This window comes from Bidens hawaiensis, unplaced genomic scaffold (genome assembly GCF_021521415.1).
Source record: "Bidens hawaiensis isolate Kalapana, Puna unplaced genomic scaffold, B.hawaiensis_p1.1 tig00021678_1, whole genome shotgun sequence".
Classification (NCBI taxonomy): domain Eukaryota; kingdom Viridiplantae; phylum Streptophyta; class Magnoliopsida; order Asterales; family Asteraceae; genus Bidens; species Bidens hawaiensis.
The window spans coordinates 370,909-393,944 of NW_027493368.1; the positions used below are offsets into that span (position 1 = coordinate 370,909).

At 35.2% G+C, this 23,036-nt stretch overlaps 1 protein-coding gene and 2 long non-coding RNA genes across 3 annotated transcripts; 2 read left to right on the top strand and 1 right to left on the bottom strand.

Moving 5' to 3' along the window:
* Window positions 1-481: 481 nt before the first annotated feature.
* Window positions 482-7,007, bottom strand: LOC143563990 (cullin-1-like). The gene is made up of 19 exons (XM_077051393.1): window positions 6,864-7,007; window positions 6,659-6,758; window positions 6,386-6,571; window positions 5,908-5,955; window positions 5,623-5,826; window positions 5,445-5,522; window positions 5,276-5,365; window positions 5,111-5,191; window positions 4,954-5,016; window positions 4,840-4,875; window positions 4,186-4,272; window positions 3,953-4,102; window positions 3,813-3,868; window positions 2,848-2,968; window positions 2,152-2,313; window positions 1,928-2,071; window positions 1,627-1,845; window positions 959-1,126; window positions 482-854 (listed from the first exon to the last, which is right to left on the bottom strand). The coding sequence occupies exons 1-19, from the start codon at window positions 6,995-6,997 to the stop codon at window positions 753-755; spliced, it is 2,229 nt and encodes a 742-aa protein (XP_076907508.1). The 5' UTR covers window positions 6,998-7,007; the 3' UTR covers window positions 482-752.
* Window positions 7,008-19,126: 12,119 nt separating this feature from the next.
* On the top strand, window positions 19,127-20,185 carry LOC143563983 (uncharacterized). Its single transcript, XR_013140760.1, has 3 exons — window positions 19,127-19,560; window positions 19,599-19,802; window positions 19,893-20,185. It is a non-coding gene; the product is annotated as an uncharacterized LOC143563983 (long non-coding RNA).
* A 539-nt stretch (window positions 20,186-20,724) lies between these two features.
* Window positions 20,725-21,510, top strand: LOC143563984 (uncharacterized). Its single transcript, XR_013140761.1, has 3 exons — window positions 20,725-20,918; window positions 21,026-21,241; window positions 21,324-21,510. It is a non-coding gene; the product is annotated as an uncharacterized LOC143563984 (long non-coding RNA).
* Window positions 21,511-23,036: the final 1,526 nt, after the last annotated feature.

Here is a 23,036-nt window from a genome sequence, read left to right on the forward strand (position 1 = left end):
ATACAATCAGTTGTTGATCGTCTGAGTGACTCTCCCTGCGATAATATCACATCTAGAGGTGCACAAATCAGGTATTCTTGGAACCGGGTATAGTCAACAAAAGTCAAAATCAGGTCTGGGTAGGAACCGGTTCCGGATATAGTTGGGTATTTGACCAGGTTTTGAGCAGTTCCATCGAGTTTTTTTGGGGTTTCGGGTAGGGTACAGCCGAGTTTTGACCGGGTATTGGCGGAACCGGTTCCACCGAGTCCGGGTAGGTTCCGGTTCCACTTTCAGAGAGAAACCCAAAACCCGGTCCATACCTGCGAGTAGGGTAGAGTCGGGTCCAGTTCCGGGTAAGAACCGCCAGGTCGGGTCCGGACCCGGTTCTTTTGTGCACCTCTAATCACGTTGACTTAACATACACAAACTCACAACTTGAAGCAAATTCAGTCCTATCACCCTTTTACTTTTTCAACAGAACTTCCAACAATCCAAGCAATAAAACAGTAAAGCCAAACATGAAAAGGGAGCCAATTTGTCAACTGTAAACTAATGTAAGCAGCAGCAGCAGCAAAACAGATAATATTACAATATCCACAAATCAGGATCATCATATTGGCTTATAAAAAAACTTAAAAGAGAGACTTAGGTGGCATGGCATCGTCCGATCATCAATCCAAAACATTGGCAACATCTATATCAGCCAATCAAACTTCACGCTCTTAATTGATCATCCTCAACAGTAACCATAACCATAACCATAAATGGAATCATGCCAAGTACCGAAACAAGTTCGCATTCTCTTTGTCTCTTTCAAGATAATCACGCGTTATCAGATCTTCAATCCTCTTTTTTATTGCCTTCACATCAGGCTACACAACGCATGTTCATTATAATATCAGAAAAACTGGGGCCACTTGGGCAGTGTATTATCTTTAACAGGTCAAACTGAAGTATTTTGAAGAAAAAAAATTACCTTAAACATGCGGCCCAACTGCTCAACACACTCCATAACCAACTGCTGATATCCCAACACTTTTCTGCTCTTCATGATTCGCACGATTGAAGCATCAATCGCATACCGCCTATCTTTATCAACATCCTCAATTACCTTTTTCTTCTCGTCCACAGGAGGTAGAGGAATCTAAATAAATAAATTGATTAAACAATAGGATTGATCACCAAATCAGAAGATATATACAAAAATATAGCGGAAGGCTAGACAAAATACATTTTTGTTTTGCAAGAACATGAAAAACAAAATAAATCATTCATGTTTTCAATTAAATTTCTTTTTAAAACATAAGAAAATTGTTGAAATGCAATGTTTATCTCTCTCCTGAAATTAAAGAAGAAAATATGAACAAATTCTGTTTATTTAACCTAAGCATGTGCAAGTAATGAGTAGGTTATATTCCCTACACATGTATAGGTAACGGTCAAAATTAAATGAACATATAAACAAATTTGTTTAATGGATTTTTACGCACATAACATAGGAATTCATATGTAAAAAATCAAAAATTTGAAAAAATGACTTAATATAAAAATCAAGCAAAATTAGGTTTGTTCTTTTTCGCAACAATTTAGTGTCTTCTATAATGAACCTCATACACATAAATATGCACACAGACAGACAAATACCTTGATCCTCCTCATTTTATCTGTAAACTTGGAGTTGAACTCAAAGTAGTCAGTTGGAGAGATACTTTTGGTATTTGGCTCCTTGGTAAGAATTTTATATTTTGCACACGACAGAGAGTGAAGAAGCCTAACAACATCATCATCTGGCAAGTTCAACTGACTCATAATTTCCTGATAACTCAATCGGTCTGACAAGTTGAACAGTAGTAGAGCAGATGCCTTCATCAATCAAAGTCAACCCCTTAGACATTAACAACTATTGCACATAAGTAAATACATAAAGCATTTTTATCAAGGAAACCTGGTAGGTTGTGACAATGAGCTCCATAGTTTTCGGATCAAACTTCCCATTAATGTTGCAGGTACCCAATGAATATATCCATGTAAGTTTTCTGTGCTTTGTTTTTGTTTGATAAAATTCTCTGAAAACTTCAACACACTTCACCTAAAAGAAATATTATAACAAATTAAACATGCGTCAAAGCTATTGTTTCTTATAAAATGAAGTTAAAGGTTGTATTGTACCATTTCTGCTGGGAGATTTAGGTCAAAAGATTTGTAGCTTGGCCAGAAGCCGGTGGTCAGCACAGTTACAGTCAAGTCAATCCCAGGGCTAACATTTGAATTATTGCTCAAGTATTCCTCAAAGTGGGATTGGTTTTCCTTTGCTAACGTTAGATCTGTAACCTGAAAAGTAGATACGGCAGAGATAAATGGGTCAATTCGAGTTACGATTTATCCATATCATGTTAAATTGTTAGAATAAAAAGTACCTAAAGAGGAGATATCAATTTCTGACACTACCGAATCAGGTTTTGGGCTGCCATATCTAACCTGTTTAGAAAACGGGTCGTGTTCGAGTTGGACTATTGCTTAGTCAAACTTGCCGACCCGCTAACCCGTTTATGACTCGTTTAACCTATTTTTTGACAGCCTACCAAGTCGATTAACATGTTTACAGCTTCTTATCACCCATAAATTTGTTTAGAAAAATGATTACACAATTTGTGTTCGGTTTGTTAAGCTTGTGCAGATTAGGGTTTAACATATTTATCAAACAAATAAAAAACGGGTCATGTTTGTGTTGAACAAATCAAGCAGTCAACCTGCCATCTGTTAACCCCGACACCCCTTAAAATCATATAACTTAAGACTATTTATGAAGATTTTAAAAGTTTGGACTACAGCCACAGGTGATTCTAAATACTTATCCACGCTTACCATTCCTTCCATCTTAGATGTGAATTGACCACCGCATTGTTGCTTCAGTTTGGTCAAAATGCTTCTCTCATGCTCATCATTGGCACTTTTGTCAAACAAAAGCCGTCGAGCGAGTTTTTTCCTGCAAGTAGTATACAGTTTCAAAAGTTAAGAGAGTTAGCAATTTTGACCCATACATATATGAACAGGTCAATTAAGTTTATGTTTGTCACAATAGGTACAAAAAACAGCTTCATAGAGATGAGCGTCAAAGCTATTAAGTGTCATCAAAGTGTACTCCTAAATCATTTTATTCAAGCAAATATAGTATCAATGAAACAAAATAATGTTTTGTGATCATATTTAACATACTAATAGTACATATAGAAGTTGTCAACTAGGCCTGTAACCAAACTGAACGTTCGGTAAACTATTTGTGAACCGTCCAGTGGAAAGTTAACATGTAGGACATTGTTTATTCATTTGGTTAAAACAGACGAACATGACCATTTATGTTCGTAACTGTTTATTTAAGTTCGTTTACGCTCATTCAAATAGGTTCGTTTATCTTTGTTTAAGTTCATTCATTTGTATATTCATTAAAATCTTTAAGGTAAATTACAATTTAGTCTAGTTTTATTATTTTTTAGGCCAACAGACTGGCATTCACGATTACTTTTAATTGGTGTTCACTTAAGTATGTTCTTTATGTTCGTACATCTATCTGCAGTAATGTTCATTTGTTAGCAGTCACCAATCGTTTGCTTATATTGTTAATGAACAACGTACACAAACACGTTCACTTTCTTAACGAACGAACATGAAAAAGAAAACCATGTTCATTTAACTGTTCAAGTTTGACCATTTGTTCGGTTAAAGTTAAACAAGCACGTCAGTTACTTTATAGGCCTACAGTCAACCCATCCATTTTACAATTATTATACCAACCGATTAACGTTCATTAAAATAAAAATAACTGATTTTACCTATAAAATTCAGCAAATAGATCTTTATCACTGATGTAGGCAAGCAGCTTTACAACCTGCAAGTTAATCAGACAGCTCAAATGTCAGCCTGGATCAACAATGTTAGAAAAAGAACGGCATCTATAACAATTAGACATTACCTTCTCAAGGGTGTCTTCAATGGCTTCATCACTCAATTTCTCACTTCCACCCTTCTTAAGAATATTATCACAAAATGTGGCAAGTAACTCTGCACTTGAACTTCCGGCAACACCCTTATTGCAGAATATTTCAAATGCTTCTTTAAGTGCCTAGACACAAATTAATAATTAATAACAGGGAAAAAAAATGACAAATCATATTAGTAATTTATTAGTGAAACTAATAAACATACCTTGTGGAAGAGGGTATGGTTACTAAAACAGTCATTTACATACGCCAGATACTTATCATGAAGCTCAATCACTTTTCTAACAAAAACCTGAACGCATACCAAGGAATAAACACATACGTTTAACAATTGATATATATTAATAAATAGTAACTGCAGATTATAGGTGTGAATTTCTGACATGACATATACCAAACACGAAACTCATGCGTTTTGGTTTAGTATAAACAGGTTCAGGTCAGTTTCAGATTGAACCCACGAACCTATTTAGCTAAACAAGTTGTGTTTGTGTCAACCCGGCGGGTTTGAAGGTTGACCGATTTAACCCGTTTTTTTATTATATACTAACAAAATGAGTTTTATGACATAATTTAAATTAGTTGGGTAGTTTATCCCAATATTCAAAACTTCAAATTAAAAATGACATAATATTTTATGGCTAAAATGTAATTGCTATATATGCATTTCCATCTTCTGTTGTAAATTGTAATAGCAAAGTATTAATATGAACAAAAAAAAAGGAGTTGAACAGGTTGAGATGGTGTCAACCCGCGAGCACTCATGTCATGCAACACAATTTTCGGGTTTATGTCAGGTTGGACCAGCGAACACGGCCTGTTTAGCACCCTTCAGCAAATACCACATTATCAATATTACCTGTTCCTGCAAGCCAACCACATCTCTCTTTTCAGCCTGTAATAAACCACAAAAAGGCTTAACAAACATGTGATTTAAATAGATTGTGATATAACATGTTTACAAAGTACAAACCTTCTTGTTACTTGCAGCATCTTCAGCTTGTTTGACCAAAGTTGTACCTTCAGCAGTGACATGCTGTACAATAGAAATGCATTATGCATATAAAACAAGAAGAATGAAAAAGGAAATAAAAGAAATAAACTTGTGATTAACATAACAATTAACAAACCTGCTTAAACATACTAGACACAGGCTCTAGTCCTTTTGGTATCTTTGAAAAGAGTCTGTACATCCTTGACAGATCATCAACCTAAATAGAAGTAAAAAGTGCATACTCATATGAACAAAACCCAACTAAATATTAAAAGAAAAAAGTCAAATGATAAATGCACACCTTGTCATCCCTGAGCAATGCATGACAACCAGAGTGTTCTTTCTCAAGCAATTGAGTTGCATAAACAGACAGCAACTCATTTTGAACTTTCTACGAATATCAATAAAGTATACACACAATAAATTAATGACCATCAAAAGTAAATAAGATAAACCTTAAGAAAACAAACCTCAAGCAGCTTTGGCTCACTGCTGACATGAAGATAATGAGACACTCGGTCTTTTTCTCTTTTCAAGCACTCCTCTGCCTGAAAAAAATTATAAAAGATGCTTACAATTTTTTCACAAAATATTTGAAAAAGAAAGCCTACTATCATAAGTTCAATTTCAAAATGATTTTTTTTTTACTTTGAGCATGTAATCTGGACAAGAATCTTCTAAGATCCAGTTTGAAGCCTTGCGTGAATAATATGCAGCAGTATCTTTAAGCATAGATGATTCAAAATCATTCTCATAGTACTCCATTTGCCCCATTCCAATCTCAACAAATATATCTAGAACATTCTTCAGTAAAGCTCGATCTATCTGCTCGCCTTCACGCTCTTGATCAATCTGGTTGCAAATCCATAAATAATATCACAATAAAACTTATCACAACCAATGTTGCAGAAAAAACATTAAAGAAACACATACCAGAGATATCACAGCATCTCTCACTTTCCCATTCACCTCTTTGTACACCTAACAACCACATCCGACAGTAAAATCAACACAAAATATTTCAAGTAATTAGAGAAAAGATGAAATAGAACGATTCATGTCAAAGTAGTTGATGCATGCATCCATCCTAAGTTGGGATAAACACTAGAAGTGCAAGCGAACCAAGCCGTTCGTAAACTACTCGAGATCAACTCGCTAAAAACTTGAAAAGAGCCAAGCTTACACAAGCATGTTTAAACAAGAACGAGTTCGATGATAGAGCTCAAAACGAGCCGAGCTCGTACTCTCATAAGTCAAACGAGCCGAGCTCAGACCTAGTCGATCTCTCAGCTTGGTCGTTTACAACCCTAAATAAGATGTTATAAATATTATCTGGATACTTGAAGAATTTATTCTCGTTCAATAGTATTCTTGAACTTTGTAACTCTTTACTAAATATAAACATTATTACCAGATCACGGAAACAAGCAAGTCCAACTTCATGAAGTGGAGGAAGAGATCGGCGGGCGATGAAGTAACGGTCAAGATAATGAAAGAATCTTGAAAGCCACCTAACCATGATTTTATGATTAGACCACCTTCTCACAAGCTCTCTTAGCATGAACTCATCATGTTTCTCCCTTAAAGAAGGCAACACCTGCGTAACAGAATCCACCATTAAAACCAACATAGATAACAACAATCTTACAATAAATAAACGAATAACGTAACACAATAATCCTACCGTTGAAGTAATGTACTCTTCGAAAGACTCGCGATACTTATCATACAACTGCTGAGAGTAGTCATGTGGTGGTTTCTGCGTGCACATGTTGTAGATGGTTCTAGAACAACATTAACAAATTACACAAAATTTAGCTTATAGAACAATAAACGATAAAAAATCAAATCACAAAAACGATAGTGAATAGAGCGAGATTGAATAATACGTGTAGAGCATCATGTAGTCCTCTGAGCTAAACTGCGGCTCAGGAAGACCTTCTAGAATGTTCTTCAACTTTGTAATTCCTTTCTGCATGAAGTCCCATCCCTGCTCTAAATCTATCGTTTTCCGCTCGTTCATTTTTATTAAATTTCACTTTTCACGCCAGATTATTGTTCAAAACCTATAAAACCTGTCGGAGATCAGATAACAATAATTATAATAATAATAATAATAATGATAATAATAATAATAATAGGTATATGAATCTTGCATTTATGAGAATCTGTTATACAAAAAGAGAACAAAACAAAGTTTACAGACTAGTCAAAATCAATGTTCAATAAACCAATAACAAAACACAAACCATAATTTACAAACAAAGAGCTTCGCATAAACCCTACAAGTCCAGAAGCCCTAAATCCAACACAAACATAACCTAAGCCTAACAACAACGCATCAACACGTATCAGTAGACGTAAATAAGCAGTCACGACCGAACACGAACACAAAACCGATGTCATCAAATAGCTTCGAAACAGAATCCGGTTTTGCAAAAAAATATAAAATATCAGAAATCAAATACACTTAAATTGCATAAACTTAGGTCACGAAAACACCTAGGGCAAATTGCATAACAAAATGAAACAATCTGCAGCTGGAATAAGCTAATAGCAAAACACAAACCCTAATTGTCGAATGAGAACCTCTTATAAACCCTAGAAGTCCAGAAACCCCAAATCCGGAACGAATATGACCTAAACCTAGCAACAACGCATCAGCATGTATCGAACAATCGATCGATATCAAAGGCACAACAGATAGGTTGGAAGAGAAGATATGATGGTAAGAAATTGAATCGGATAAAATTGAGAAATCAAATACATAGGTAATAAACAGCAGAAGGTGATTGATTAATTACCTGAGTCGATTGATTGGAATGAAATGAATCGAAGAGCAGAGTATACGGGTGAAAGAGAGAGAGAGAGAGGAAGGATTTTGGATCTTCTTCGGTGGTTTCTTTCTCTCTCTCTCCTTTTATTACAACCCCCTTCCTCGTTCCCGTGCATATCTTTCCCTTCCCACAAAGTTATTATTATTATTATTTATTATCGTGACGATGAAAGTGTCATGTAATTCAAAATTCAATTAGCTAGTTAATTTAATTTGTATTTAATCCAACATATTATTATTTAGTTTGTATTTTCTTCGTATAAAAAATGAAGTAGTGTTCTAGTATATTACTATGAGTTTAAATTTTAGTAGATTTAGATGCTAAAATGTTGTTTCAATTGACAAACATTTCCTTTTGTATTTTGAAAACTTTGTTTTTACTCGGTTTAAGACCACATTATACTCTATTGATAAAACTGCATCATCTAGTCATTTTCTTCCATCTACTGCTTATTCTATAAGTTGGTTGTTTCTTTCTATTTATGTCACATCTAGTATTCTTTGAACGGAAGATCTTGAATTTCATTAGTAAATTATTAGGACTGTTTTCTTATATTTATGATCCAATTCAAAAATTTATATGGGATAATATAAAACTATTTGATTTTTAATAAATATTGGTATGTGTGACGTCTAAGATATAAAGACGTGTTAGTCTAATCACATCATGATGGCAACTAAAATTTGTGTGTATTTCGTCATCGATTTGTTAGCTTGGTATTATTAGGTTTGATATATGTCAGTTTGAATATTTATTTAATTTTTTGAAGAATACCAAACGTTAAATTCAAGCTCCATCATTATGCATGACATTACCCAGGTAGTAAGTATAAAATGTGTAGATGCGATCATCAATTAACCAGCCACCATACATGGTATTTGGGAACCATCATTATTGATTATATCTCCTACTAAGTGGGTCTACCATATTACTTACTATGCATCCACCATTACAATGGTCGAAATGCCTGAAGTGTTTATAGTCTCCCAGTAAGTCCAATCGAACGTCCATAAGTGAAAGACTAACCTAACTTCGTTGTGCATTACGCTTGAAAACATTTAGAAGAAGGGGATGAAGTGTATGTTTTAGGTGGTGTTTATCTTTTCTTATTTTACTTTTTGTGTAAAGTAAATAGGTTTGAATGTAAAATATTTGTGTTTCATTTTATGAAATGTCCAAATATAAATAAACTTTCAAAATTATAAATTTAAATATAGCTTAAAATAAGTCACATAATAATGTAATTTTAATCCTATAGTATGCTTTCTCATTAAAATTTTGTGTATATATGACATCCACACATGCATGTTTTGTATATGTCGACATTCATATGCCTCATGTGAAAATTTATATGTTTAATTTTGAGTAAAATAATTTAGAGATTTAGCCATCAAGATAAAAAAAAATTAATGATTAAATATGAACCACAAAAGTGTGATAATGGTTAAATATTAATCAGTTATAAAAAACACTCCAATCATCATTTATCTCAATTAGATAACCCTGTATGTCTAAAGGAGAGTCAAAATTGAATCTTACATTCTCATTCTTTGGTGTGGTATTAAATCTGTTGGAACCCTTAATGAATTTTTAGTGTGTGTATGAGAGTTCAAGATTGTCCTCTAATAAAATGGTAATAATGATGATAATAGTATTGAAATGAGTTTATTATGATGGTGTCCTTCTTTACAACATGATACCCCTTCTATATATAGAGAAGGTGGCTACAATTATCATCCCATGTGAACAGTATTTTGAATTTCCCCCCTAAACACCCTTTCCCTTCAATTCTCTTTTTAAAATGATCTTTTCCCTTTAATCTTGGGCTTTCTTTCTTGGGCCATTGTCATTCTTCTTGCTTAATGGGTCTTAGCTTACATCGGGAGCCCAATTCTGAGGTAGGCTCTTCAAGTCCCCCAGTTCATTGTGCTAGTTATTTATGACGAGTACAATGGACTCACAACAAGTCTCTATTCTTCCTCTACCATGACCTCTTGTGTGATACATCTTAAACTTCGATTGACCTTTATATAGCCATTGGTATCTTTGATATAAAAAGAATATCCATAGAACTATTATATGCTAGTTCTTGACCTATGAGCTTTCCCCTGGGCCATTGTTCTCTTTGACTTAGGCCCCATCCATTACAACAACATGGCTTGAGACATGTGTTGTTCTAATCCTTTCTTTCTAGTTGATACTACCACTTGCTTAGATCGATTGGACAAGTCCTTAATCCTTCTGGAACCTTTGGTTTCATTTAGTTACTTTGAAAGGCCTTTTGGTTACTCTTTTCTGGGCTTCCTTTCTTTGGCCACCTTTACTTTGAGCATGTGTTTGCTATAGGCTTATTTCTCTTATCACTTGAATAGCCCATTTCAAGGGTAATCTCTTCAAGACTCCCCAGTCCATCGTGCTCGTTATTTATGACAAGTATAATGGACTTATATCAATTATCCGCTATACTTTTAACCTGACGCTTTCTTTATCCTCCGGAAGTGTCCACTTATGTTGTTTTCTCTATTGGCCCAATTTTCGTGTTATCTTAAACGGCTCAACACTTCTCTATATATCTTATAAAGACATTTGCCCATCTTTTCACTTTCTTCATAAGGTTAGTGCTGATATCCTTTATCGGTCTCACCATCACCTTAACAGCTGCTAAAGTGAGAATGTTATTGTTAGGCTCATTTCCAGGGTAGCTTCATCAAGTCTCCCCCGTTTATTATCCTTATTATTTATGATAAGGGTTATGGACCAAACTCGAACCTGGCTTATCCTTACCTTTCTCTTACTTAAATTACCTAATCCCCTTTTATCCTTTCAGCCCGTCACTGGGCCCACACCTAAACTGGCAACAATTTTGAAAATGCCACTCGCGCTTCCTCCCAAGATGTCATGATACCTTTCGCATCGTCTGCTTTTCTCTTAACTGTTGGCTTCCTTTTTACGCTTTCAAATTTGCCTTTCTCTCACCCTATCTCTTCTTATCTTGTTGGTTTGATGTTTTTGTTAGAGTAACTAGTACTCCTCAAGTATCTTGGTTTCTCTAGGATTACCTAACTTGGACCCCTCATGGGATGGAGACCCATTTTCATAGCATGCTCTACAAGTCCCCCTAGTCCTTATTCTTTATGATAAGGATAAAGGACTAATGCAGTCCTGGCCCAAATTTCTCATCACATCCTAGATAGGTCTATCCTCTTTGCCTTTTAAGCCCATTCATTGAGCTAGTTTCAGGCAAGATCCTCTTTTGGTATCTGGATGAGGTAGATGATATTTAGTTCCTACGAGTATGCCCCAATTCTCTTGATGGTTTAAATCTACCATGATATAAATATGCGGTCCCTCTTCTATAAAGGATGAGCGAGCCATAAACATAATGGGTTGACTCCATTTTGACTTATCAAATTTGGACCCAGTAAGGTCGAGATGGTGAAGTCATGGGATGAGATAAAGACCAAATATATCTAAACTCATCCCCATACAATGGGCCCGGTCCTGGAATTATCTCTTCAAGTCCCCTAATCTGTCGCACCCTGCCAAAACGAAAACGTGGGCGCATGACGTCATGTATACTGTAAGTATATAATTATTGCCAACGCACATGTATTAGGATACCAATAATTTTAAAAGGTGTTTACAAACCATAATTTGTTTTCAAATAAAATTAATTGAAGACAAAAAGGAGATTTCTCGTATATGACCCTAAACATTGATAGGGTTATACAAGCGAAATCCCTTCAAAAAGGTATCCTAATTATGCATTGAGGTCCCATCTTCATGATTCCTTATGTGAGTTGTTAACTGAAAAACATACATTTTAAAAAGTCAACACAATGGTTGGTGAGTTCACAGTTTTGAGACTCAATATGAAGTCACGTTATTCATAAAATGTTGAATCAGTTCACAAATAAGTATACGATAATCTGTTGAAACAAATACGATGATCCTCCGTATACTAGCAAAATCTACGAATTAATATGACGAACCCTGAGCCTATAACCAAACCACGACTTATATCCTTTTGCCCTGTTCAAATCTCACAAATGAAATATACGCACCCTGTTTCGATACAATATCGGAGGTTAGCGCGACTAACCTAACAGTAGGGGGAAATGTCAACGTCAATGGTACTATTCGTATATTCCTGTGGCTAACTCCGTTAGCTAATAGTTATAGTATGCAAGCAAGGAACTTATAGCATTACATAGTTTAACTCATTTCGCATAAGGATTGAGTGTTTTGTTTCTAATTATCATATATAAGTTGTGTATGTTTCCCCCCGGATTTATAAAACAATAAAACAGTAAAAAGGGGGTTGTGAAACTCACCTCTTGAGTTCAGTGCTTGGTTCGCTAGCAATTTCAGTTTAGACCGGGTTACGCTGCCTTCACATGTCCTATACGCGTAAGGTCAGTTAGTTACCGTAATTGACTCGCAAGTCGGTTTATGCTAGTCGCTTTCACCCAACTAGTCGTTTCGTTCATTATGTTTGTGTCGGTCGCTTTCACCAACCGAACGTTTCGTTTATTATATTGTGTCGGTCACTGTCACCAACCGAAAGTTTCGTCTATTATATATTGTGTCGATTGCTTTCACCAACTAAACGTTCTGTTTTTAGGTTTCTGTCGGTTGCTTTCTCCAACCAAACGTTTCGTTTACCGCGTCGGTTGCTTTCACCCAACCGATCATTCTGTTTATTTCGTAAATAACGTTTCACACATTAGTTTTGGGATGGCCTGTTGGTAATAAGTTTTTATATTTCTTTTTCTTAAATAAATACTTATTTATCTATATAAATATTAATAATATTCTTTATATTAGTGTCGGTGTCACTTAAATGTCATTTGTCTTGAATACAAACGCCTTGTCCGTTCAAATAGTAAATAAATATATGATAAATATATCTATTTCTAGATAATTTCGTTAAGTTATTAAATTGTTATCATTATTTTTAATTCAAGATACTAGTGTGTATATTTTCTTTTGTAAATCTCTAACTGACTTTATATATTGTTGTGGTCATTTTTCCTCATTCACTAAAATAATCATTTTTATATTTCCCAATAAATCAAGTTATAAAAACAATATCATTTTTCATGAATAAAATTCCATCATTCTACAATAATATAACTTATAAACACATTTTTGTCCATATGTCTCAAACACATATCTACTTTTTTTATATTATCCTTTTACCCAATAGTTCATACTCCTTTCAAATCTTCAACCAAAACCTATGCTTATTAAGTTTTATGGGCATGTTTTAGTATTTTCTCAACATATTAATGTATAGTTGGCATACATATACTTTATATAAACATAAAGACAGGCTTAAGAGGTTAAGCTCACTTAGTTTTAGGATTAAAGTTTGAAAAGAGGTTGGAGAGTCTTGAGCTCCTTTCTCCACTTGAAGCTCATTTAACTTCCAGGAAAAAAAAATATCTCCTACACCATCTTGGTCTTGAAACACAAGGAGATATATATATATATATATATATATATATATATATATATATATAGTTAGAATGTATCTATGTATGTATGTGTTTGTATATAAAACGAAGAGAGAGATGAGTGAACGTGAGTATATTTCTTACTCAAAGAGAGAGCGTAGAGAGAAAAATAAAATGGTGGACGATAATGCTGGTTCCGGGGCGGTGGTTCACGGTGGCCACTGGAGGGTGGAGGTTGTTGATGGTGATGATGGGTTGACGCATTACCGTGATGTTGCGGTGGCGTACCGGAGATGGAGCGAGAGAGTGTGGAAGGTGATTGGTGGTGGCTCACGGTGGCTAGCAGAGAGGGAAACAAGGTGGCTGTTAGATGGTGGCGGTTGACTGCTGTGTGTTGCGGTGGGTTATAATGACCGAAGTGACGATGGTTGCTGCCGGTGACGCACCACTGCCGTGAGGAATAAGATGGTAGCTTTTGGAGTTGACGGAGGTGATTGTTGGTGGTAGTTTGCTGGTGGTGTGGGCTGTAACCGATGGAGGGGGGGCGAGCTATGATACACCGGTTGCAAACAAAGAAGAAGAGGGTGTGTTTGGATCTTGCTTCAAGATGTTATGTGGTTTTATTTGACCTTTTGTTTGCTTATAAAATGAATAATTATCAAGTGTTGTATAACCTCCAAACAATGATGGTTGAGTAGAATGTTAAACTTTGAAAAAAAATTGATGTATGTATGTTGTAGGGAGTACGGTTGGTGGCAAGGGAGAGAGAAGACAAAATAACATGACCTGCTCTCATGATGAAGATGTGTTCAAGAATTTTGGTTTGACTTCTTGTTATGATGAGACATGATCATTTATTTAAGTTGTTATTTGTAGATTTAGTTAGATATTTAGTTTATGTTCATTAAGGATGATTAGATATACTTCTAGTTGATTGGATGGAAATTCAGTAAGATTAAGCGTCTACTAATCGTTTTAGTTTATTTATAACTCAATGGCATCTCGTAAATCCAGAACCTCACAACAACAAATAAACGCTCGAAATCGTTTCATCAACGTTGATACTTTATAAAAATAATAATTATAAAATATAATCATACAAGATATGATTCAAACTTCCTGATTCGCTTATATATATGCTCGAGTTGTTTAAAATTATCACCAATGTCCATGTTCGTCGAACAAAATACGAAATTTCAAGTAATTTAAATAAAAATAAATTACTTATATGCAATGTATCGTGCATATGCGGGCCTATACTAGACTTGTCATGATTAAAATTAACAAAATTTAATCATGCAGGAATTGATGTTAAGAAATCATAATTAAGCATTGTACGGAAAATGGCATGTTTAGCGGAGTGTCACATAGTCCCTCATGCTAATTATTTATGATTAGGATAAGGGACTTTAAGCCCAAGTTTCTTTAATATAACCAAGACAAGGTTAAGTTTTCTTTCTTGGGTAACTATGTTGGCTGTACGTAATCTCTTTCTTCTTGTTGAATAAACCTACCAAAGTTGTTAGTAACAGATTAACAGGCTCTAATAATGATCATGCTATTTTTGCTTTACTAGTATCGAGGATAGAAACGAAGACATAAACAAATTCCAATGTGATAGTATACAATGAAAATGTATCAAATCGCCGACTTAATCATGATGATTTGAATTCTTTCTATATGTTTCTCCTACAAGGTCTTGTCAGATAATATGAATAAATCAAGTCAAAGATGTTAGTGGATATTGCGTTTTAACTATAGGGTGCATTTAAGCACATTTTGGGCTATATGGTTCACCTCCTTCTTGTGGGTGTATCATGATGTTTTTAGTTTGTATAGGGATGTATTATAAGGTTTCTAACCTGTGAGGTGGATGTAGTAGGATAGCTCTCAATTTGTAGCTCGGCTTTCCTTTCACTCGTTGTGAAGAAGATTCGATTAACTTTCCCCATTAGGGGAGGACGTATATGTATGGTGTTTCATTTAGTGGGAAATATATAAGTCGTGAGCCTCCTATAAGGGGCCATATCCCTCTTAGGGGGAATGTAAGTTCTGAGCCTCTTAGAAGGGGCTATTTTCCACAGGAGAAATTATAAGTATTGAGCCTCATATATGAGACTATTTTCTACAGGGGAAGTTATAAGTATTGAGTCTTATAGATGGGGCTATTTTCCTCTGGGGAAATTATAAGTATTGAGCCTCATAGATGGAGCTATTTTTGTATATGGATCCAAGCCCCCCCCCCCCCCCCCCCGTTACCGCCTTCCTTTCACTCATTGTGAAGGAGAATTTATGTCATTTTCCCACTAGAGGGAATTATAAGTATTGTTTCTCTTAAAGAAGGCTTTATCCCATCTGGAGAAATTATAAGTATGGTGGCTCTTAAAGAGGGCTTTATCCTACCTGGGGGAATTATAAGTATGATGCCTCCTAAAGAGGGCTCTATCCCGCCTGGGGAAATTATAAGTAACGATCGACCAATTATATTTGTTAGTCATAAATATAAAAGCATATTTAGTTTTATGTTAGAAGTCTTACATATGAAGGATGACGGAAGGGGCTAATGGAAGGGGCCCATTCTCTTCTGATAAAAGATAATATGGATATGGAAGTTTCTTCCCCCTTGAAAAATTCTTGGAATGTAAAGTGTTCCTAGAAGAGGCTTTTTTCCTTCCATAGAGACTTTGTCACTCTATAGAAGGGAACTCTTCTTCTTCAAAAGGACAACTCTTAAAACATGAGATGTTGCTTTAGAAGGCTCTCCTTCCTTTTGGAAGGCACTTTTCCAATACCTCCTTCGGTTAGAAGGGTACTATTCTTCTTAGAAGTCTCTTTAAGATGACGATTTCTTTATGAGATACGTCTTCATGCATAGAAGCTGATGAATAGGTCCCCCTTGTCTTATTAAAAGAGACTTCAATGACGAAAATCCACAATACAATGACGCAGTGCCAAATTAGTCCCCCAGCTCCATGTTGGTGTAGGGAGGGGCTTCCTTCTGAAGAGGATTTGACAGAAAGAAGTGCCTTTAAACATTCCATCCCTTGGAGGGGGATTCTTCTCCTTCAGATAAAATTCTTGCAATGCAAAAGGTTGTTGTAGAAGACTCTCCTTTTTCTCGCGGAAGGGGCTTCTCGAATACATCATCCAATAGAAGGGGATTAGTCTTCCTCATGGGAGGAACTTTTCAAATACTTCTCTTCATTGATATGTTGCTGTAGAAGGCTCTCCTTCCTCATGGGAGGAACTTTTCAAATACTTCTCTTCATTGGAAAGAGATTATTCTTCTTGATAAAGAAAATATGGAAGAGGTTGTTTTCCTTTGCAGAGAACCAAATGATAATTTTTTCTTTCGGATGGAATTTTTAAACACCTCATCCTTGGAAAGGGATTCTTCTTATTTGAAAAAGATTCTTGTAATATGGCAAGAGGCTTTAGTATGGATTGTCAGGGAGAAGTGTTTGTAATGAAGGGATTGCTTTGGAAGGAGCATTATTATTAATGGATTGTCTTGAAAGGATGCTTCAATCTTGGAGGAGGCTTCGTTATAACTTCCTTGTCTTAGAAGGGGCTTTGTTATGAAGGAATGCTTAGTAAGGGACCTCGATATGGGGAGATGGTTTAGTAAGGGACCTTGTTCTGAAGGAATTATTTTGTAAGAGGCTTTGTTCTAAAGGAATTTTTTAGTAAGAGGCTTCGTTCTGGAGAGATTGTTTAGTGAGGGACCTTATTCTGAATGAATTTGTAAGGGGGTTTGTTCTAGAGAGATTATTTAGTAAGGGACCTCATTCTGAGGAGGTGGTTCAGTAAGGGACCTTGTTCTGAAGGAATTATTTTGTAAGGGGGTTTCATTGTAACGGATTTGTTTAGTAGGGAGCTTTGCTTTAAACAAGCTGTTTAGTAAGGGGTTTCATTGTGGAGGACCTCGTTCTGGAGGGATTGTTTTGGGGATTGGTTATGGATGAATTGTTTTGTACGGGGTTTCATTTTGAATGACTTTCATATTAAAGTAATGACCCAGTACCCCCCCCCCCCCCTGGAAAGGGGCTCACTTTCCAAACTTTTAATACATAAAGTACAAGTAATGTTTAAATAATACATAAGATGAGTAAAGTTGATCTAAAAGATGAAAAGATGGTTCATGTGGGTATGTAATATCACATCAACTTTTAAAAAGAAACTTCCAATCAACTTTTTTTTAAGTGTACTTTCTATCAATTTTAAAAAGTGGACTTCCTTACCCCCCCCCCCCACCCCTCTTAAATATAAAGTAGATGGAATACAGTACACACATTTATAAAAATTTGAGTTTATTTTATTTTCTTCTTTATATTAAAAGATAGTGATACAAGATACTCTAGATTTTAAGTGCTTTTGATAATCTAAAAAGAGAAAGTAAGAGAAAATTTAGTTTTTTACAGCTAGGGTCAAACCCTCTGACCTTATATTCACCCAGATTTTGTCATCCCTCATTCTTTGGTATAAGAGCAGAAAATATAATTAAATAGATAAATGATTAAATATACCTTTTATATGTTTCTCCATCTAGGGCGGTTGACCTTGTTGACCCCCTTTCTAACCCGACAACTTAACCGCGAAAAACCGACTATGACTCACCAAGATCTGCCTATGAGCATTCATGAAACATTCATCCCATCTTTATAGCTCAACGTAAGCCTCACATCACTCGAATTCGCCTCATTGAACCGATTCCCGAGACTCCGACAAGACAAAAGATCCAGCAACCCTTATTTCATCAAAGCATGTCTATCAATTACAACCATGTTGGACTAGGTCAAGTTTTATCAGCTCTGGCAGTCGACGAAGGCGACATCAGATTCAACAATCCGGTGGCGAGGGCATAGTTGAAACCGGCAAAAGAAGATGGGTATGTGTCTTGTTGGTTGAAAGCAGTCGTCATATCTGACTTTTCAAGACACGCCGGAGAAGATTTCAAGATTCCAGAATTCTCAGAATATTTCGGATAATCGGAAAAAGACTTCGATGACAGACATAACACCAGAGATCTCAACCGGGTTGGTGTTTGTTTGCCAAAACACTAGACGGACAGCACCAAGAAATGTTTCCGGCGAGACAATGGTGGCAGTGGCGGATTTGATGACGGTTGTCGACCATTCTTTAGAGGCTATGGGTGGAAACCTTTTGCCGGAGCTTAAGGTCCTACGAATTACGCTAATGTTGGAACCCTTAGTGAATTTCTAGTGTGTGTATCTAAGCAGTCAATCTCGGTGGTATCTCGGTTATCGGACCTCTAGACAAATATCGGTCCAATTATCGGTCCCGGTAAAATCGGCGATATTTACCGATATTTGGTCACCATAATATTGGTGATTTCGCCGATATTCTTGGTTTTTCTTATTTACTGCATAAACTTTCCTAAAGCCCAATACAAGTAAATTTTAGAGAAAAAAAAGCCCAATACAAGAGAAAAAAAAAGCCAAGCCCCAATTATAAACCCCTAATAAGTAAATCATGGCGCCTCTTTCCAACTTCAATCTGCCTTGCTTCTCAACTTCAAGGTACGTATCTTTCTTCTTTCTTCTTATGGCTAATCATTAATACTCTTCTATTAATGTAATAATGGTCAATTAAGTATTGTGCCTTAAATACATTAATACTCTCTGCTCTTAATGTAGTAAATGTGGCCATAAGATTCAATTTAATGATTAATCTAATACTAATACTAAATTACTAATAAAGAAGGTGTAAATCATTAACTTATAAGTTATAATACGTTGTAAATTCCATGTCATCTAAAGTTATTAGTAATAGCCAACAGGTTTATGTTAATGTCCTAAATTCTAATTAAATGGATGGCTCAACTCCATTTTCACATGCATCTGCAAACCCGACAAACACAATGTCGTCTGATGCCAACACCGCCTCATCTAGTTTAAATAGAGATATGGCATGGGAATGGGCAGAGTGTAGAGATCCCATGAAAAAAGCATCCCTCACCTGCAAACTTTGTGGTCACAAGATGAGTGGAGGAATCACACGACTTAAGCAACATCTTACTCATACCAAAGGGCAAGTCAAAGGTTGTACGCATGTGACAGTGGATATCTAGAAGAGAGTCTTGGCATCAATTAAAGAAAAAGAAAAAATACAACTACAAAAGAAAAGAAATATGCATATTCTTAGAGAAAATTCGGTTAATCTTTCTGATGAAGATGAGGATGAGGAAGATCAATACGATGTACAAGAAGTTGATAAACAAAAAAAGGTTTCAAAGAAAAGGAAATTTGTGGGTGCTAGCAATATGCGAGGTTCTATTGATAAGATGTTAAAGACTGATTATGGAGAGGTTCTATTGATAAGATGTTAAAGACTGATTATGGAAAAACAAAGCAAGCTATATTGGATAGAAATGATCCAATAAAAGAAAAGTTAATGATGGAAGCTTGGGATAAATTTTCAATGTGGGGTGTTTCGATTTCTTTACCGTTCAATGCCGTACGCGATGAAGGATTCCAAGATATGATCAATGCCATTCGAAAATAAGGAAGAGGTATTCAAATGTGATTAATATTTATTGTTAATTTCATAATTTGATTATTACTTTATTAGTTCATTACTTAATTTTATTGCATTATGTTAGGTATGCCGGCTCCATCTTATCATAATTATCGCGTCACACTGATGAAAAGGCGTTTAGAAGAAACGAAAAAGTTTGTGGATTCGTTCCGACCACATTGAGAAGAATATGGGTGTATCATTATGTCCGATTTTTAGACAAACGGGAAACGAAGGTGTTTGATAAACTTTTTAGTCAATTGCCTTCTTGGAACGGTATTTTTGAAATCAATTGATGCATTGGAGCATGTGAAGAATGCTCAATTAATCGTGGAGATGATAAATGAGGTGATAGAAGATGTTGGAGAGGCAAATATTGTGCAGATAGTTTTAATTTTGTTGTTTTATGAAGATGTTACGAACTATTATTTGTTACTTTTACTAAGTATTCATTTTAGTAATTAAATTCTTTATTATTTCCTATAGTTCATTACAGATAACGGATCAAACTTTAAAGCTGCCGGTAAGATTTTAGAACAACAACACCCTAAGATGATTTGGACTCCTTGTGCCGCACATTGTGTGAACCTCATGATTCAAGATATCGATGAGCAAATACCAAAGATAAAGAGTACATCGGCTGATGCAAGAGCAATTGTGGTTTACATTTACAACCAGGGAAGGATTCTTAATATGATGAGGAAGTTGACGAAAAACAAGGAGTTGAATTGGTCTTGTGTAACTAGGTTTGCAACTCAATTTTATACCATTCAGAGTGTCCACGAGAATTGACATCATATTTAAGTATTGTTTGTTTCTGAAGAATGGAGGAAGAGTGACTTTACAAAGAAGCCACCTGGAAAGAAAGTTGAATGAATAGTTGCAAAAATATAATTTGGGACAACATACTCCTAGCTTGTCAAGTTCTAGCTCCATTGGTGGATGTAGTCAGATTGGTTGATACGAAAGAGAAGCCAAGTATGGGTTACGTCTATGATTCAGTGGATAGAGCGAAGGAACAAATCAAGAAAAATGTAGCTGATGTAAGACCTGTCACTAAAGTTTTGGGTATGATTCAAACAAGATAGTCTTCATCACCCGTTACATGCAGGTTTTGATTATTGAACTTTTTATTTATTAGTTTAAAGTTAAAATTTAATATAATCGCTTAGTTAGTTTTAAATTTAAGTTTTTAACTCTTTAATATTGAATGTGCAGCTGGATATTACCTAAACCCAGCCATTTTACATGAGGAAAAGAAGGATGTAAAGAAGAACTCGGACATTTTGGCTGGACTTTATGTTGCCATTGACCGTCTAGTGCCGGATGAAAATGAGAATGATAAAGTGAGGCAAGACTTGAATTTATACATAGATTCAGTGGGGCAATTTGGATCTCCGGCTACTATTCGGGGTAGAACGAAAAACGCACCATGTAAGTAAAACATTATAAAATATTAGCATGTCTTTATAGCATAATTTTTTATTAGATCACTTGAGTTTATTATAAAATGTAGATATATGGTGGCGTAGTTATGGGATTGACACACCTTTGCTCCAAACATTTGCAATCAAGGTCCTCAGTCAAACTTTTAGTGCTGCACCTTGTGAACGCAATTGGAGCGCATTTGACAATGTAAGTTCGCTCTAACAAATGTTTTTATAAATTATATAGTTATATATTATTCTATTTAACTTATTTGCTTCATTATGTAATACTTTATCCTTTATGTTCAGGTACATTCAAAGAAAAGAAATTGCCTTGTGCAACAAAAACTCAATGACCTTATATACGTCCAATACAACACAAGGTTACAAAGACGCTTCAATTCATTGAGAGCCAATAGATCTTTGGACCCTATTTTGTTGAGAGACGTAAATGAAAATGATGATTGGGTTACACCAACAGAAGATGAGCTTCAAGAGTTTGTTGATGGTAGAGATGGTCTTCTTTGGTCAGTTGTGCGAGAGGCAATGGGAGGAAATGAAGAAGTTGGTGCAAGTACTAGGAGCAAAAGATCACGCTATAGAGATGATGATGATGATATTACAGCTGAAGTGGGCAGTCTTGAAGAACAATTGGAGGGCTTGATTGATGTGGACTTGGAGGAAGATTTTATCGCTTACGATTAGATCATGTTTAAAATTAAAAAATATTGATACTTTTGGGCTTAGATTTTGATTTTGTTATTAATATTAGATATTTTTAGTGTTATAATATATATATATATATATATATATATATATATATTTGGCATGATATTAAAGTTACCGATATACCACCGATATCCCACCGTGATAATCGATATTTCAAATATCGGTCCTTTATTGATTACTGATATTTTTCCGTATTAACTGCATAAGTGTGTATGAGAGTTCTAGTTGCCCTCTAAGAGCGGTGATAATGGTAATAATAGTATTGAAATGAGTTTATTGTAGTGGTGTCTTTCTTTACGTCATGATGCCCCCTTCTATATATAGAGAAGGGGGTTTACAATTATTATCCCAGGTGAACATTATTTCGAGTTTCCCCCCTAAACACCCTTTCCCTCCAAGTCTCCTTCTAGAATGATCTTTTCCCTTTAGCCCCGGGCCTTTTTTCTTAGACCACTGTCATTCTTCTTGCTTAACGAGTCTTAGCCTACCTCGGGAGCCCAATTCCAAGGTAGGTCTTCAAAATCAAAAGGAGATAAATCATCAAAAAAGTATTTGCATATGATATTTCAAGAAACTAAAAAAACTATTTGCATATGATATTTCAAGAAACTGAGTACACATCAATAAGTTAATTTATTTAAGAACTAATACTATGAAGGTTTGTTTTATTATCATTATATGTAGATTGGTGTCAAGCCTTTTTTTACATCTGATATATTTGTGTCATGTCATTCATAAACTTATGTTAACTATGAAAAGTTTGGGTGTGTTTAACTACTAAGACTTAGAAAGAGGACATGATGATTTACAAAGTTATCGGTGTTTGTGTCTTAATGAGTTTACTAAAATTCTTTTAAGTTTGTTAGCATCATTCATCAGCTTTAGTTGACGTATTTTCAAAATTGTTTTCTAGTAATAAAAAATATAGAATAGACAAAGATAGTTGCCGAAGGAATGGGAGATTCTCTATGCGATAGATATTTGATGGTTAAGATAATGTTTGTAAACTAAATCGTTGTAACTGGTATTGTGAAACAAGAGTTTCGTAACCGAATAAAGGATATTGAATTTCT

Coding starts and splice junctions, on each gene's coding strand:
- LOC143563990 (XM_077051393.1), bottom strand. CDS start 6,997: ATGAACGAGCGGAAAACGATAGATTTAGAGCAGGGATGGGACTTCATG. Junction 6,759..6,863: donor GACTACATGATGCTCTACAC/GTATTATTCAAT, acceptor ATGTTGTTCTAG/AACCATCTACAACATGTGCA. Junction 5,366..5,444: donor GTGAGCCAAAGCTGCTTGAG/GTTTGTTTTCTT, acceptor TGATATTCGTAG/AAAGTTCAAAATGAGTTGCT.